Genomic DNA, 19,266 nt, shown 5'->3' on the forward strand with positions numbered 1-19,266 from the left:
CTTGGCAGTGTATTTCAGTAGATCTGCCTGTTCTGCTCCCTGCTCTGTCTCGGGTGAATCCTCTCACCACCCCCACACCTCTGGCCTGTACCCCAGTTCTTGTATGCATGAATAAATAAATTTAAAAAAAAAACCCACCTTGTTATAATAATGTTACTTCCATGTCCAGAAATTGTATAATTTCAAGACTGAAATATAATGTTTTTATTGATAATAAACAAAAATTGTGCATTTTCACACTTTGGGGGTTATAAAATAATTGGACTAAAATAAAATTTCATGAATCAATGAATTTCATAAAGATCCAGAAGGAGGGGTTGAAATCAATCAAATGTGAGTTGTTCTGAAAACTTCTGATTTACAGCCAGTCAGTCAGAAGCACAGATAATAACTTTGGCTTGCAACAGGCACCTGAAGCCTGAGTAGGAAGCTTTGGAACTTCTAAACTGGTGCTGATTAGTCAGAAGTACAGGTAACTGGCTGTGGCTTGCCTGTTGCCTGAGGCTGGCATCTGAAGAGGAGAGCTGTCTTGGGAGACTGAAATTTTAACCTGTGAAATTTAATCCTATCTCTGGGTAGACAGTATAAGAATTGAGTTGAGCATATGCACTGGAGCAAAGAAAGTTTGTTCAGTAAATGGTGCTGGGAAAACTGGGTGGTTGCTACATGCAAAAGAATGAAGCTTGACTACTACCTCACACCATGCACAAAAACAAACTCAAAATGGATTAAAGAACTGGACATAAGACCTGAAACCATAAAATATATAGAAGGAAATATAGGTGAAACACTACATGACATGCACCTCAAAGACTTTTACAGACACATCACCCAGAGCAGTGATAGTGAAGGCAAAGATAAACAGCTGGGACTACATCAAATTAAAGAGCTTCTGCACAGCAACACACACAATAACCAAAACAAAGAGAAACACCACCGACTGGAAGAACATTTTTGCACACAACACTGATGATAAAGGACTGATCACAAAAATCTACAAAGAACTGATGAGATGCAACAAAAACAAAGAAAATAATCCAGTCAAAAAATGGGCAGAAGAGCTAAAAAATAAACTTCTCCAAAGAGGAAATGCAAATGGCCAACAGGCATATGAAAGAATGTTCAATATCACTTGTAATTAGGGAAATGCAAATCACAACTACACTGAGATACCATCTCACACCAGTGAGAATGGCACATATTAAAAAAAAAAAACAAAAAAAAAAAACTAGAAACAACAAATGTTGGTGAGGTTGTGGAGAAAAAGGAACTCTCCTGCACTGTTGGTGGGAGTGCAAACTGGTCCAACCACTATGGAGAGCTGTGTGGAGATTTCTCAACCTACTAAAGATAAAGCTTCCATATGATCCAGCAATTCCACTCCTAGGTTTTTACGCAAATGATACAGAAACATTAATTCTAAAGGGCACCTGCATCCCTATATTTATAGCAACACTATTTACAATAGCTAAGCTTTGGAAACAACCCAAATGACCAAAAATAGATGACTGGATCAAGGAGATGTGGTACATATACACAATGGAATATTACTCAGCAATCAAAAAAGATAAACACATGCAGTTTGCAGCAACATGGATGGAGCTGGAAGGGATCATGCTCAGCGAAATAAGCCAGAAAGAAAAAGAAAAATACCGGATGGTCTCACTCATAGCAGGAATTTAGAAAACCTAAATAAGGGACCAGGAAAAAGACTAGTCAATACAAAGTAAAAATCAAAATCAACAAGCAACTATAAACCAGAGATACACTATGGGGCAAGAGGGACAGGGAGAGGAAGGACTAGGATCAAAATAAGGGGGGTGCAATTGTATGGGGAATATAACCAAAATGAAAATGCATACATTGTGCAAAAATGAAAAATAATATAAGAATTATATAAAATAAAATATTTTAAAAAAAGAATTGAGTTGAATTCTTCAAAACTCTGCTGGGTGAGCACTCTGCCTGTTGTCTAAGAACTATTTGTTGGTGTAAGGAAGGTAGTCTTCCTCTCACCATCATTCCATTGTATTTGGGCTTCAGGACACCAACGCTTGTGTGTACACACATGCATGTGTGTGTGTGTAAGTGTGTGTGTATGTAATTTTAACTTACATTTGCCTTATCTAATACCTATATTCTATAGCCTTCCCACTTTGGTTACTGTCCTATTTCTTTTTCATTTTACATTAAACTCTAGAATTTGTCCATTGTTGTTTCCCTTTTTTTGGTAAATATTTATATCTGTTGTTGTCTTTTTTATTATTACATATTTTTTGGTATTTGTCTATTTATGTGGAATAAATACACTGTGGATGATTTAAAGTTAGCAAATCTGACTTCATTGAAAGTAGAGTTGGAAGAGGAGTACCCAATAATGCAACGAGCCCATAGAAGCTAGCCTCAATAGACTGCTGAATTTACCTATACTAATCATCTCTTTTTTTAAATATTTATTTATTTTTGCATACAAGAACTGGGGTGTAAGTCAGAGGTGCGGGGTGTGAGAGGATTCACTAGAGAGATCGGCAAGCAGAACAGGCAGATCTACTGAAATAAGCGGAGACGAGGGTGAGACAGGAGAGGTCTGCTGCACCATGTGGGTTGCTCCCTGGCCTGCCAGGATTGAACTCGTGATGTAATCGCTGGCGATAGCTTGATAGCACTGTCTTTAACTCCTGGCACCACCAGGCAGGCCCACTAATCATCTCTTTATTATCACTCCAATATACTTCAGTCAGGATTTTGTTCTCAATATCCCAGTAAAAACACAACTCCCAAGGTCGTTAATTCAGCCCTCATTTACTCTACTTCTCAGTCGCATTTATTTCATTTGATCCAATTGATCAATTCCTCATTTTGAAAAACACTGTCCTTTGGTGTCCAGGGCTCCAGCACTCCTGGTCAGACTCTTACTTCACTAGTCTCTCTTTACTAGTCACTTTCATTAGACTCCACCTGTTGACATGTCTCAGAGTTCAGTCTTCTGTTATATTTCTTCTCTATCTATATACATTTCTTAAATCTGTTACTCACGATGGGACAGCACCACCTCTAGAAGGTAGTTTTGAGAACTCTTGGATGCAATTTTGTTATCACAGTGATGATCAGAAGTTACTGAAGTTTAGAGTGAAAGATCAGAGATACTGCAATGTTGTAGAGAATGCTATGCAATAAGGAATTGTCTCACGTCATGACTGTCTTGCAAATGAGTTTCTGAATATTCATGTAAATGAAAAACCCATTTGTAATTATAAAAATGCAAAGTTTTTACATGATTTCAGTGTGCACTGAAATGTCCAGGATTGCAACCTATAAACTCTAAGAATATTGTCCTCTATTGTGTCTAGAACTTAACCCAGAGGTTCATTATTCTGGAAAAAAAAAAAAAAAAAAAAAAAACAGAACTCATAGTATTTCAATTGTATTGGGAGCCTGTACTTAGAATTTTCTTATTCGTGGTCATTCTGCATGTGGGCACAAGTCAACTCTTCCACGCTTGAAATTTAAATATTTAAATATTGAATAGGGGGCCTCCCTGGTGGCACACGGGATTAAGTCACAGCACTATGACTCTATCCATAGCAACCACAGCATGGCATGAGTTTGATCCTGGCAGGCCAGGGATCTACCCACATGGTGCAGCAGACCTCTCTTGTCTTACCGGCTGCTCCCCTCAGCAGTGTGTTTCAGTCAATCCGCCCATTCTGTTCCCACTCTGTCTCTGGTGAATCTTCTCACCCCCCATGCCTCTGACCTATACCTCAGTGCTTTTTTGTGTAAAAACAAATTTTATTTTATTTTTTTTTTTTATTTTATTTATTTTTATTTTTACAAGCACTGGGGTACAGGCCAGAGGCAGGAGGGTGAGAGAATCTACCATAGACAGAACAGGGAGCAGAACAGGCAGAAGGACGGAAATACACTGTTGAGGGGAGCAGAGGGCAAGACAGAAAAGGTCTGCGGCGCCATGTGGGAATCTCTGGTCGGCTGGGAATCAAACAGGTGCCTCGAAGGCTAAGGACAGCTTCACAGCACTGCACTCAACCCTCTGTGCCACCAGGGAGGCCCCAAATCTTTAAAAAAAAATAAAATAAAAGCAAAGAAGAGGTGGGAGGAAGCAAATATTGCTTAAAAAATACACTGGAAAAAATTAAAAACAAGGTGTTGGATATTAGAGGGTTGATCATTACAGTCTAGGTGTTTCCATCTAACTTCAATGATTTAAATCCACTAATATACTAAGGATTAATCAGTTTAGATCTCTAGCTTGGACACATTCAGGAACTACAAGGCATATGAAATTAAAAATATACTAAACTAAATTTTTTTAAAGATTTTATTTTTTTTATTTTATTTATACATACAAGAATTGGGATGTAGGTTAGATTTGCAGGTGGGGGGGATGTGCAGAGGGGAATTCACAAAACACAGAGTGGGGAGCAGAACAGGCAGATCTACTGCAATACATTGCAGAGGGGTGCAACAGTTGAGACAGAAGAGGTCTGCTGAGCCCCATGTAGGTTAGCTCCCTGGATGGGGACAGAACTAAATTCACAGTGGTTCGTAATAGCTTGATAACACTGAGACTACCACATGTGCCACCAGGGAGGCCTCTAAACTATATTTTTAATATCCATTAATGTCCCCCAGTCCCGATATGCCGCAGTGAATATTCTTCATCTTAGTAAGTGGCAATACTTTCCACTTACATATTTAAGCTAAAAACCTTGGTGCTATCCTTGATTCCTAATTTTTCTTATACCCCAGTTACAATGTAGCAACTAAAACTGTTGGGGATGCCTTTAAAATGTATCTGCTTCTCATGACTGTCACCTAATTCTCTTGTCTGGACATCAGCAAGTTTCTCTGTGAATTCATATCACAATTCCACTTCTTGTCGACCCTCATAATATTCTACATAGAAGCCTAAGTCACCATTTTAATATTTATTTTAATAAATTTTGTTTAATCATACCCTAAACAAAATCCTAAAATGCTTTCCTGTAATGTACTTTTAATAAAACTGCACACTAGTGTTACATATAACTTATATTTACAGACTTTATAGTAAAGTTTGTGCATATCTATCTTATCCAGCCCAGGGGTATACACTTTATTTCTCACATTCCACTTACTCAGCCTGAGCAACACTGTACATATTGTTGGATCTTGGAACACAAACATCTAACAGCTTTGAGGTTTTTAGAATTCCTCTTGTCTGTCTGAAATGTTATTCCCCATTTATTACTACTCCAGATTCAATACTCTGTCCAGAGAGCTTTTGCTGATCTTTCACCTAAGACAAGCCCAAACCAGGAATGACTGGAATTTAAATTATCTAGGAGTTTAATACAGGGAACTACTGACTGAGGTGAGGGATGACCTGAGAAGCCAAACTAAAGAAAGTGAATAAATACAGAAAGTAGCAGGAAGCTACTACCATCCATGGAGGCTATGAGTCATGTAAGCTTATCAGATCCCATAAAACAAGGCCATATGGAAGGAAACAGAATCACAGAAAAGTGTCTCCAAAATTAGGATGAAATTATGATACATCTTACCCTGACCACTTCTAAAATATTTGACTTGTTATCTACGATGCTCACAATTCTTAACTTTTCCTCCTCTCCAAAGTCAGTCTCTTCAAAAAAGATCTCAATCTGTCAACCTCAAGGTAGTTCACATTAGAACAAAATAAATAACCATTCAAATACATATTTCAAAACCATACCCTTTGTCTAAAATTAAAATTCAAGTCCTCCAATAGCCTGCAATGATTCCCCACCTAACCTTTCTGATCTCACTTCCCACTACTTTCCCACTTACAGTTTATTTCCAGCCCTACTGGCATCCTTTTTATACTTTGAATATCCAAAGGTTTTCCAACCTCAGGTACTTTGCACTTGCTCTTTCCATAGCACCAACATGCTTCCTGAAGTCTCCCTCACTTCCCTTATGTACATACATGTCTATTCAAAAAGTCTGTAATGGGCCTCCCTGGTGGCACAGGCGGTTGAGTGCCGTGCTGTGAAGCTGTCTGCAGCCTCTGCAGTGCCAGTTCGATCCCCGCCAGACATGCAGCAATCCGCATGGTGAGGCAGACCTCTCCTGTCTCACCCGCTGCTCCCCTCAGCTGTGTATTTCAGTCAGTCTGCCTGTTCTGTTCTCCACTCTGTCTCTGGTGAATCCTCTCACCTCCTGCACGTCTGGCCTGTACCCCCGGTTCTTGCATAAATAAACAAAATCTTAAAAAAAAAATAGTCTATATAGGGCCTCCCCGGTGGCGCAGCGGTTGAGCGCTGGGTTACGAAGCTGCCCGCAGCCTCTGCAGCGCCGGTTCGATCCCCGGCTGCTCCCCGGCTGCTCCCCGGCCACCAGAGGAGGGTCCCACATGGCGCGCAGACCTCTCCTGCCGCCCACTGCTCCCCTCAGCAGTGTACTTCGGTCCTTCTGCCTGCTCTGCTCCCTGCTCTGGCTCTGGTGAATTCTCTCACCCTCCTGCGCTTCTGACTGTACCTAGTGCTTGTATAAATAAATAAAAATAAATCTTAAAAAAAATAGTCTATATATAAATACCCTATCTAAAGTAGCATTATATTCTTACTACCTACCATACTTTATTTTTCTTCATCGTACTTATCACTATCTAACACCTATATCAATTACTTTGTTGTTTATTGGAGGTTTCTACTGAATAGAAAACAATCTCTATGAAAGCAGAGATTTCAGTTTTGGTCAAAACTGTATCTTCAGAGTCTAGTACAGTGTCGGGCACATAGTGCAATTGAATATTAGTTAGAATAACAAATAGAATAATAAATAATGTAAATGTTATCTTCCACAAATGACTTACCATTGTAATTTGTGAATCTCAGCAACAACAAGAAAAAGAGACTTCTAGTCACTGCTTTGTAGATGCAGCTATTGATAATTCACTTTTATTATGGGTTGGGAATAATTATACCCTGTGTGAATATGAACTATGTAAAACCTATGATATTTTATACATCCAATTATGATTTGTGCTATTCAAATATGTCAGCCTACTCAAGTTTATTTTGGATCTCTCTCTCTCTCTCTCTCTCTCTCTCTCTCTCTCTCACACACACACACACAGGTTAGAAGGCTGGTGCCATAATTAATCCAAAATATATTATTATAAAAATAATATTAGTTTTTTATTTATTTTTTCATTTTAGTACATCATTGTTCATTTCTGTACAATAATCGATTTCTCCCTTCAAGCATATTCCCCATAATTCTTTTATCACCACAGCTCCTGTAAACAATAACCATAGTCCTTGTGTTCTTCTTTCCCCAGTTTTGATCCTACTCCCTCCCTCTTCTCTGCTGTATGCCTCAGATCCATGGTTTGCCTGTGAGTTTTGTCTTTCCTGACTCTCTGTTCATTTTCCTTATATTCCACCTATAAGTAAAATCACTTATATTTTTCTTTTTCCTTCTGACTTATTTCACTTAGATAATCCCTTCAGGTTCAACTATGTTGCTGCAAATGGTATAAATTTATCTTTTTTGATCACTGATAAAATTCCATGTGTAAATATACCACATCTTCTTGATTCAATCATCTGTTTTGGGACAATATGTCGTTCACCTCCTTTGTTAGGTTTATTCCCTGGTACTTAATTTTTTGGTACAATTGTAAATGGGAGGCTTTCTTTTCTTTCTTTTTTTTTTTCCTCTTTCTTTTTTTCATTTTTATTTTATGTAGTTTTTACATCATTTTTCATTTTTGTACAATGTATGCATTTTCATCTTGGTTATCGTCCCTGTAAAATTCCCACCTCCCTTATTTTGATCCTAGTCCCTTCTAATGGGAGGCTTTCTTAATGTTTTCCTGGCTCAGCTAATTGTTTGCATATAGGAAGTCTACTGATTTTTGTGCATTGATTTTGTAAGCTGCTAATTCACTAAACTATTTTATTGTTACAATTATTTTCTCTGGATTTTTTAGGGTTTTTGCTATGTATCATTATATCATATGCAAATAATAATAGTTTTACTTTTTCTTTCCTTATTTAGATTCATTTTATGTCTCTCTCTTGCTTAACTGCTCTAGCTAGGACTTCCAGTATTATATTGAAAAAGCAGTGTTTAGAGCAGACATCATTGTCTTGTTCCAGGGAAAGCTTTCAGTTTTCACCATTAAGAATGATGTTAGCTTGGGTTTGTCATATATGACTTTATGTTAAGGTATGTCCCTTTTATCCCCAAAATTTCAAGGGGCTTCATCATAATCAAATACTGATATTTTCTCAATATCCATTGATATGATCACATTTTTTATTTTTCTTTTTGTTGATGTGTTGAATTATATTACTTGATTTTCAGGTGTTAAATCATCTTTAGATCTCTGGAATAAATCCCACTTGGTTGTGATGTCCTTTGATGCATTGTTGAATTGATAAAATTTTATTGAGAGTTTTTGCTTGTGTGTTCATTAGGGAGTGTGGTCTGCAGTTTTCTTTGTTTTATTTTGATATTAGTGTAATGTTGGGTTCATAAAATGTATTTAACAGTATTCCTTCTTTCTCATATTTTGAAAAAGTTTTGTAGGATAGGAACCATTTCATCTCTGAATAGTTAGTAGAACTCATTTGTGAAACCATGTAGTTCTGGGCTTTTGTTTTTTGGGAGAGCTTTTATTACTGTTTCATATCTGCTGCTTGAGCTTCTTTGCATATAAATGAATAACATTGTTATAATTGAGTGTGATCATTTTCTGATATACTGTTTCCCAAAAACAAAACAAAAAAAAAAACTTTAAATATCTTACCCATATTTTATATTAATCTTTTCATGTGCATTTTACAAGATAAAGTATGAGATATGTGAAGCTAATACATTAATAATAGAGTTATCGCCTCATTTTTGGTGTAGTTTTTAATTAAAGCTCTATCCAAGATCACTTGTAATGTAATATCCTATGTTGTATTCACAGTGTTTATTAAGTGATTAAGGCAAATCAATTCTATTGGCTCTATTTTGCTTTCAATGATAAAGGAAAACATTTGTTATGACTATAATAAATTATTAAAACTCATGGACATTAACATCCAAGATTCAAGGAAAAGATGTTGTATAAGACATATTATCCATTAATTATTAAAAGAAAAAAAATGTCAAATTTTTAAATTAATTGCTTGTATACATTATGTATATAATGCTTTTGTAGTAAAAATTGGACCTCTGGAACTAGTTGCTATGTAAAACAAGAAAATGACCAACAGAGTAACATGATCAGACATTATTCAACAGTAATGATATCTATGAATAAATTAATAAGACATTTCCAGACAGAATGAAAATCAAACCAATAGGCAGTCAGTGACCAAATTTTTGAAGTTAGAAAGCATAACTTATTCTAGAAGTGGCATAAAATTAATTCAATTCAAAGGGGAATCTACTTTTGTAATTCATTTTTTACACCCTGTAGTACCAGCATCATTTCAACACATGAATTGTGTTTAAGAGCTTTTAAGAGTTTTCTAAACTTAAAGAGTCTTTCACATGCTTAGGAGATGCAAAAAAAAGAGGCCTCAGTAAATTAAAAGGTTAGACAACAATATCTGTGCAGGTGAACATATTTCAGAGAAGGAAAAATCACTATAAAATGTTAGTTAGTTTAGAAAATTAAAATTCTGATATTCAACTTGTTAAACACCTCTTGGGCATTTCCTTTATCTACAGCTTTTAATACTGAGTTTTAATAGTTTTTTTTTTTTTTATAGAGGCATGTATTATTTATTTATTTATTTATTTTATTTGTTTGTTTGTTTTGTTTATACATGCACTGGGTACACTCAGAAGCGTGGGAGGGTAAGAGATTCACCAGAGCCAGAGCAGGAAGCAGAGCAGGCAGAAGGACCGAAGTACACTGCTGAGGGGAGCAGCGGGCGGCAGGAGAGGTCTGCCCACCATGTGGGAGCCAGGGATCGAACCAGCGCCGCAGAGGCCGCGGGCAGCTTCGCAACCCAGCGCTCAACCCCTGCACCACCGGGGAGGCCCTTAATATTGAGTTTTAATTATCTCTTTAATAATAAAACCCAGGATCCTTTATTTTAGAAGTAATGCATCCATTTTTCTTTCCATAATTGTAACTCCCTTGTTTAAGAAAATTAAAACTTAGAAAAATAATAGTGTCAAATAGGGATGGACTTATTTTGGGTTTTTATAGCATGACAATTTATTTTTTTTTATTAAAGAGGCACGTATTTTATTTATTTATTTGTTTGTTTGTTTGTTTGTTTATACATGCACTGGGTACAGTCAGAAACTCGGGAGGGTGAGAGAATTCACCAGAGCCAGAGCGGGGAGCAGAGCAGGCAGAAGGACCGAAGTACACTGCTGAGGGGAGCAGTGGGCGGCAGGAGAGGTCTGCGCGCCATGTGGGACCCTCCGGTGGCAGGGGAGCAGCCGGGGATCGAACCTGCGCCGCAGAGGCCACGGGCAGCTTTGCAACCCAGTGCTCAACCGCTGCGCCACCGGGGAGGCCCTATAGCATGACAATTTAACATTTATTTCCAACTCCAAAAATATTTAAAGTCAACAACCAAGAAGGTCTATTAATGAAAAGCATCTGAATGGAACTGAATTCACTAAACAGAATGATCTTATTTATCCTTCAAGGCATAGTACAAAAGAAAAGAGGGTAAAATTAAAACTAGTAAGTGTTTTGTTTTTTTTTTTTTAAGATTTATTTATTTATGCACACAAAAACTGAGGTAAAGACCAGAGGTGTGAGGGGTGAGAGGATCCAGCAGAGACAGAGTGGGGAACAGAACAGGCAGGCTGACTGAAATACACTGCTGAGGGGAGCAGTGGGCAAGACAAGACAGGAGAGGTCTGCTGTGCCAGGTGGCTTAATTTCCTAGCCTGGGACCTAAGTCCTGCTGCAGTGGCTGTGGATAGCTTCATAGTGCTGAGACTTAAGCCCTTGTGCCACCAGGGAGGTCCTAAAACTAGTTAAATGTTTTAAGTGCAATAAAGTTTAAAATAAGCAATGGTGCAATCATTTATTTTAATGAGCTACAGACAATGAAAACAACTGTGAAGAAATCCAGGAACAATAGCAAGTAATATGCTATCATGAAGTTTCTGCTACCTTGATAAATAAAATTACATCTTTCTGGGGCTAGTTCCATTTAGATATAAAATTCTATCGATTACCATTAATTACTGAAGTTAATTCTTACTGTATTGGGATTACTATATTGCTATAATTCTTACTCAATTAATGTAGATTTTGAGCAGAATATAAATTCTAATCTGTCTTTTTTATGACTCTCTGTAGTTTCCATAAACCATTCTTGGTATATCATTCAGTTAAAAATATATTACTTATCATTACATTCATGTTTATACATGCACCTTTTCCTTTGAGTACCCAACCTAAACAACCAGTCAACAAACCAACGTTTATTGAGCATTCATTTGTCATTCTTCCTGTTGGGACTGGGGATATAACATAGATAATGTTTATTTACTGAGAACTATTAATATGATGTAGCTCTCAGATAATAAAAAGGTATTTATTGAGTAAGTTAACAAAATGACACCAATAGTTCTGCTAATGAAAATGACCACTATTCTAAATAGAGGCTGTGCAGAAGCTATTTATACAAACAATGCCATGAGATGAAATATGCAAACTGGATGATTTATGTTATCTCATAACTATGTGTCAATTAGTCAATTTTAAGAATAAAACCAATGATTAGTTCTAAAATCATGTATTCTAAAAAACATTCTCATCTGACAAGTAGGCAGAAACCTGTGATTTGTCAGCATGGTGAACAATACATTATTAATAATTACCATTATTCAAGGAATTCCAATTCCAAAAATATATCACAAAAGAATAAAACATGAATGCCAAAAGAGTACAAAGATAGAGAACAAAACACCTTGAGAACATATGTACATATCCATGCATTGTGGTAATTCCACTACAAGTATATATATTACTTTATCACTAATTATTTTCAAAGTATATATCTTAAAACTATATGGTATACATACCTGTCCAGTCTCCTACTATTTTAAGATGGACCCCAAATGTTGCTTTGGTTTCAGTAGGACACTAAAATAAATAGATAAACACTAGGATCAATTCTGAATAATAATTGAATTACCAAACTATGATTCAATTATAAATTTTAGTCTCATACCAAATATCCCAAAATCAACAGAAAATAGAGATGAACAGATTTAAAATGTCTAGATGTTCTCTTAATTTGAGGAAAAATTAAATGCCAACCAGTCAATACACATTTCTCTAAAAACATAATAATTTATATAAAACAATAAAATATACTGTCTAAAATTGCTAGTATATTACATTTATATACAATTCTTATTTAAGTATCTACTAAATTGAAATATTTAGGAGGACACAGTTTTTTTTACCAAGAAAGAAATGGAGACTAATGATTTTAGTGTCCTTTTCACTCTACTTTTTATTATATACTTCACATTTAACAAATTCAATAGAAAAGGTAAAGTAATTCTCAATGTTATCTGATTTTTCCAGATCCAATGAGAAGACTTCTACTAAAGGAGCTCTAGCTAATTTCCTTCCTTCATTCCTGGAAAGAAAATTTGAGTGAACTGGCCAGAGTACTTGAAGAAGGAAATAATTTGTGGTATTGGAGGTATGAAAAATTATCTATGGCCTCACAATTAGGAAATATTGAAAACACTCAGAAAAATAAGAGAATAATTTTTAGTACACAATAGGAAAATGCAGATTTTTCCATAATCCCAATCAATCTCCATCCACAAAAGTTCTGAAAAATGAGTTTATTTCATAACTCATTTGGTGGCATCAACTAATTGATGGGTGAGTAATTATGAGAGGTTTATATTTACATATAAAACATAATAAAGAAAAATTTTCCTGCAGAAATACTAATTTGTTTAGGAATGTTGAGTTATAGCCTGCCAGATATCTTATATGACATACAGAATAAGCACACCTTTTAAAATTCACAAAATTCTCTATTGTGAAAATGCATCTAACTGAAGGGTTATGGATAATGGGTCATCTATGTGTGGCTTCTGTGCCAAGGGCAGTGCTATGCACGTCTCAAAATCTCACAACACCACCAGAGAGTTGTTTGTTATAATTAAGGAAACTGAGTACTTAAAACTTAAAAATATTAACTTTCCAAGATTATACAACTAGTAACAAGACAAAACAGAGATTAGAACCAGGGTCAACTGACCATATAGTTCTTAATTTTATGGCAAAGCATTATCTCCACTAAGGTAAAGTTATAGAAAATGGGTGAAGGTTGCAGGAGAAATCAAATGAAGTAGGAGGAAAACTAATTGTTGAAGATTAGTAGAATCAGCACACAACAATATAAATTCAAGGGAAATAAGGCTAAAGTTAAAATACAGATGAAAGAATATGACAATGGGTTTGAAGGTTCAGTGATGGATAATGGGTTATATAAAGCTCTCTAAGATTCTCAAGCTCACTGTATTGACCAATTAATGGATGTCACAAAAGAATGCTATAAAGGGCCTCCCCGGTGGCGCAGCAGTTGAGCGCTGGGTTGCGAAGCTGCCCACAGCCTCTGCAGCGCCAGTTCGATCCCCCGCTGCTCCCCGGCCACCGGAGGAGGGTCCCACATGGCACACAGACCTCTCCTGCCGCCCGCTGCTCCCCTCAGCAGTGTACTACATCACTCTGCCTGTTCTACTCTCTGCTCTGGCTCTGATGAATTCTCTCACCCTCCCGCACTTCTGACTGTACCCAGTGCTTGTATAAATAAATAAATAAATATAAATAAATAAATAAATAAATCTTAAAAAAAAAAATGCTATAAAGAGGGGAGATAAGGAAATAAGGAAACCATGGAGATATGAAAACAATTCATCAAAAATGAAAGCTATCTTGGAAATTAATGAGAACACAAAATAAAAAGTAGGCATTAGTCAGTAAGCATTTGTTCATGACAAATTATAAAATAACTAAAAATCACATGAAGAGCCTTCCTGGGAGCACAAGGGGTTAAGTATCAGCACTATGATGCTATCCACAGCCACTGCAGCACAAGTTTGATCTCTGGCCAGGGTGGTGACCCACATGACGCAGCAGACTTCTGCTGTCATTTCGTCCACTGCTCCCCCAGCAGTGTGTTTCAGTCAATCTACCTATTCTGTAGGTAGTCTCATACCAAATATCCCAAAATCAACAGAAAATAGAGATGAACAGATTTAAAATCCTCTCACAGTGCCCCACACCGGGCAGCTTTACTTGTACCCCAGCTGTTGTATACATAAATAATTCAAAACACAAAAATTGGTAGCTTTCCTATATACAAAAAATAAATCTGAAGAAGAAGAAATAAAGTGGACCATCCCTTATATAATTGAAAAAAAAAATCAAATACTTGGGAATGAACTTAACAAAATAGGTAAAGGACCTATACAAAGAAAACTATAAAACATTGTTAAAAGAAATTAAAGAAGACACAAAGAAATGGAAAGACACCCCCTGCTCATGGATTGGAAAAATTATCATTATTATAATGATCATCCTACCAAAAGCAATTTACAGATTCAATGCTATTCCAATAAAAATTTCAATAGCTTTCTTCAAAGAAATAGAACAACTACTGACATAATTCATATGGAGCTAGCAAAAACCACGAATAGCCACAAAGCTCTCCTGGAAAAAAAAAAGTGGGGGGGACTGGAGGTATCACACTTCCAGAATTCAAACTATACTACAAAGCCATAATAATCAAAACTGCATGGTACTGGATCAAGAGCGACACCCAGACCAATGGAACCAAATAGAAAAACTAGAAATAAACTCACAGATTTATGGTCAACTAATCTTTGACAAAGGAGCAAAGAATATGTAATGGGGCAATGAAAGTTTGTTCAATAAATGGTGCTGTGAAAAATGGGCTGCTACATGCAAAAGACTTTGACTGACTACCTCACACCATCCACAAAAATTAACTCAAAATGGATTAAAGAGGGTCTCTCCTTGTGGTGCAGTGGTTGAGCGCAGGGCTACAAAGCTGCCCGCAGCCTCTGCAGTGCCGGTTCGATCCCTGGCCGCTGGCGAGGGTCCCATATGGTGTGACAGACCTCTCCTGCTGCATCTGATGCTCTGCTCAGCAGTGCATTTCATCAGCCTGCCTGTTCTGTTCCCTGCTCTGGCTCTGGTGAATTCTCTCACCCTCCTGTGCGTCTGACTGTACCCAGTGCTTGTATAAATAAATAAATAAATAGATAGATAGATAGATAAATAAATAAATAAATAAATAAATATTTTTTAAAAAATGGATTAAAGAACTAGACATAAGAACTGAAACCATAAAATACAGAGAAAATATAGGGTTAACAGTACATGACATACACCTCAGTAACATCTTTAAAGACACATCACCCAAAGCAAAGATAGTAAAGAAATGGATACACAGCTGGGAATACATCAAATTAAAAAGCTTCTGTACAGTGAAAGAGATATTAACCAAAACAAAGAGACACCCCACTGATTGAAAGAACATTTTTGCACACAATACTAATGATAAGGGACTGATCACAAAAAATCCACAAGAGCTTATGAGACTCAACAAAAACAAAGTAAATAGCTCAGTCAAAAAATGGGCAGAAGGGCCTCCCTTGTGGTGCAGTGGTTGAGTGCTGGGCTGCAAAGCTGCCCACAGCCTCTGCAGCGCCTGTTCGATCCCCGGCTGCAGGCGAGCGTCCCATGTGGCACGCAGACCTCTCCTGCCATGCCCGCTGCTCCCCTCAGCAGTGTACTTCGGTCCTCTGCCTGTTCTGCTCCCCGCTCTGGCTCTGGTGAATTCTCTCACCCTCCCGCACTTCTGACTGTACCCAGTGCTTGTATAAATAAATCAATCAATCTTAGAAAAACAAAAGAACTTTAAAAAAAATTTTAAAAATGGGCAGAAGAGCTAAAAAGAAATTTCTGCAAAAAAGAAAATGCAGGGCCTCCCTTGTGGTACAGGGGGTTAAGTGCAGAGTTGTGAAGCTGTCTGCAGCCTCTGCAAAACAGTTTTGATTCCCGGACGGCCAGGGAGATACCCATATGGCACAGCAGACCTCTCCTGTCTCACCCACTGCTCCCCTCAGCAGTGCTTTCAGTCCCTCTGCCTGTTCTGCTCCCCGCTCCGTCTGGTGAATCTTCTCACCTTCCCCAGCCTCTGGCCTGTACCACAGTTCTTGTATAAATAAATAAATCTTTTTAAAAAGAGGAAATGCAAATAGCCAACAGGCATATGAAAAAATGTTCAACATCACTTGTAATCAGAGAAATGCAAATCAAAACCACGAGAGTGCATCTGATCCCAATGAGAATGGCACATATTAAATAACTAGTAATGACAAATGTTGACAAGGATGTGGTGAAAAAGGAACTCTCCTGAAATGCTGGTGGGAGTGCAAATTGATCCAACCACTATGGAAAGCTGTGTGGAGGTTCCTCAATCTGGTAAAAATGGGGCTTCCATATGATTCAGCAATTCCATTCCTAGGGATCTACCCAAAGAACACAAAAATATTAATTCTAAAGGACACCTGTACCCCTATGGTTACTGCAGCACTATTTACAAAAGGTAAAACCTGGAAACAACCTAAATGCCCAAAAATAGATGACTGGATCAAGAAGATGTGGTACATATACACTGGAATATTACTTAGCAATCTAAAAAAGATAAACTCATGCAATTTGCAGACACATGGATGGAGCTGGAAGGGATCATGTTCAGCAAAACAAGCCAGAAAGAAAAAGAAAAATACCCAATGATCTCACTCATAGCAGGAGTTTAGAAAACCTAAATATAGGACCAGGGGAAATACTAATTATAATAAAGTAAAAACCAAAATCAACAAGCAACTATGATCCAAAGACACACTATGTGGGGGGAGGGGATGGAAGAGGGCAGGTAGGAGGGATTAGGGTCAAAATAAGGGGACTGGGAATTGTATGGGGAGTATAAGCAAGATGAAAAAGCATGTATTGTGCAAAAATGAAAAATGATTTAAAATATATAAAATAAAATATAAAAAGTATAATATGAAGAATAACAAAAGCAGTAGAGATATGCCAATATTTTTAAAAGATGAAATGTGGTGAGATGGTTGTTTAAGAGGTGACTTAGTAAACCAAAACCTGAAGTGTAATTAGGTCCAAAAAGGAGACCCACTTGAGAAGCAAGCCTGGCTTTCTCTCAAAAAAACTGGGAAAAGTCAGAGACAATGGAAGGAAGTTGGTGCTGAATTTATGATAAAAAATAAAGAATTGCAGGCCTCCCCTGGTGGCACAGGCAGTTGAGCACAACACTGTGAAGTTGTCAGCAGCCTCTGCAGTGCCGGTTCTATCCCTGGCCGGCCAGCGAGGGTCCCACATGGTGCACAGACCTCTCCTGCCGCCCGCTGCTCCCTTCAGCAGTGTATTTCATCACTCTGCCTGTTCTGCTCCCCACTCTGGCTCTGGTGAATCCTCTCACCCTCCTGCGCTTCTGACTGTACCCCAGTTTTTGTATAAAGAAATAAATCTTTAAAGAATATATAAAAAAAGAATTGTGCTCATATCCACAAGTGGCATAATTTTACCTCCATATTTACCTCAGATTTACCAAGCACAAGTCAGAAACTATTCTTGAAATCCAGAGAATTCGGACAAAAATGACCCCAGATGCACTTAAAATGAGCGCAGAAGAAAGTAGGGCTGAGATGTAATCACTCACTCAGCAAATATCACTTTAAGTGCCAGCTAAAGTCATGCTCCAAAACTGAGAATCTGTACAATTCTCACCAGAACCCGCTCAAACCACAGCCTAACTTCGTTAATGCAGCCTCAGTTGCTTATACCCAAAACTTCTTTCTTTTTTTTTTATTTTATATATTGTTTACATCATTTTTTTTTATTTTTTGTACAATGTATGCCTTTTCATCTCGGTTATAGTCTGCATAAAATTCCCACCACCCATGAATTATCACCCCTTGTGCTCTTGGCCCCTTGTGCTCTTCCCACCCCTGTTTGGATCCTACTCACTTCACACCCCTTGAAGAATCTCTCTGGTTTATAGTTGCTTGATGATTTTGATTTTCATTTTATTATAATTAGTTTTTTTTCCTGATCCCTTATTTGAATGCTCTATACTCTGTACTCTATACCATGTGGTATTTTCTTTTTTCTTTCTGGCTTATTTCACTTAGCACAACTCCTTCCAACTCCATCCATGTTGTTGCAAAAGGCATGAGTTTATCTTTTTTGATTGCTGAGTATCATTCCACTGTGTATATGTGCCACATCTTCTTGATCCAGTCATCCACTTTTGGGCATTTGGGTTGTTTCCCTGGCTTGGTTGTTTCCCTATTGTAAATAGTCCTGCAATAAACATAGGTGTGCAGGTGCCCTTTTGAATTAATGAGTCCTTTGGGAGTGGAATTGCTGAATCATCTGGAAGCTTCATTTTTACTAGATTGAAGAACCACCACACAGCTTTTCATACTGGTTGGACCTGTTTGCATTCCTACCAACAGTGTAGGAGAGTTCCTTTTTCATCACATCCTCACCAACATTTGTTTTTGCCAGTTTTTTTTATTGGCATTTCTCTGATTACAAGTGATGTTGAACATTTTTTCATATGCCTGTTGGCCATTTACATTTCCTCTTTGGGGAAGTGCCTTTTTAGCTCTTATGCCCATTTTTTGACTGGATTATTTTCTTTGTTTTTGTTGAGTCTCATCAGCTCTTTGTAGATTTTTGTGATCAATCCTTTATCATTAGTGTTGATGCAAAAAATGTTCTCCCAGTCAGTGGGGTTTCTCTTTGTTTTGGTTACTGTCTCTTTTGCTGTGCAGAAGCTCTTTAATTTGATGTAGTCCCAGTTGTTATCCTTTCCTTCACTTTATAAACAAAAATTTAGAGACAACCATGAATCTAGTTTTTCCCCACATGCCCAGTCTATCAAGAAGTCTTGTTAATTCTAACTTTAAAATAGATTCAGAATCTGACCACGTCTCAGCAGTTCCATTGTCACTAACCTTGTCTAAACCATCATCATGCTCCTGCGGTATTAGCACAATAGTCAATAGCCTCCAAACTAGGCACCTTGCTTTTTCGCTCCTGCTTCCCTTCACCTTAATACAAAAGCCAGACTTATCATGTAATAAGTAATCCAGATCATAGTATTCATCTACTCATAACCCTCCTACTGCTCCCTCCTGACTCAAAGTGAAACTCAA

General features: G+C 37.4%; 1 protein-coding gene across 9 annotated transcripts in view; it reads right to left on the minus strand.

The window, feature by feature from the left end:
• NOX4 (NADPH oxidase 4) overlaps positions 1-19,266 on the minus strand; it is a 248,422-nt gene that overhangs the window by 79,618 nt on the left and 149,538 nt on the right. For all 9 annotated transcript variants that reach the window (XM_054699596.1, XM_054699598.1, XM_037523119.2 and 6 more), the window contains one exon: positions 12,046-12,106. In XM_054699596.1, the coding sequence (XP_054555571.1) occupies positions 12,046-12,106 (61 nt within the window). The remainder of the gene's footprint in view (positions 1-12,045; positions 12,107-19,266) is intronic.

The sequence above is a fragment of the Talpa occidentalis genome, unplaced genomic scaffold, assembly GCF_014898055.3.
Source record: "Talpa occidentalis isolate TD23 unplaced genomic scaffold, MPIMG_talOcc4v2.1 talOcc4.3, whole genome shotgun sequence".
NCBI classification, from domain to species: Eukaryota; Metazoa; Chordata; class Mammalia; order Eulipotyphla; family Talpidae; genus Talpa; species Talpa occidentalis.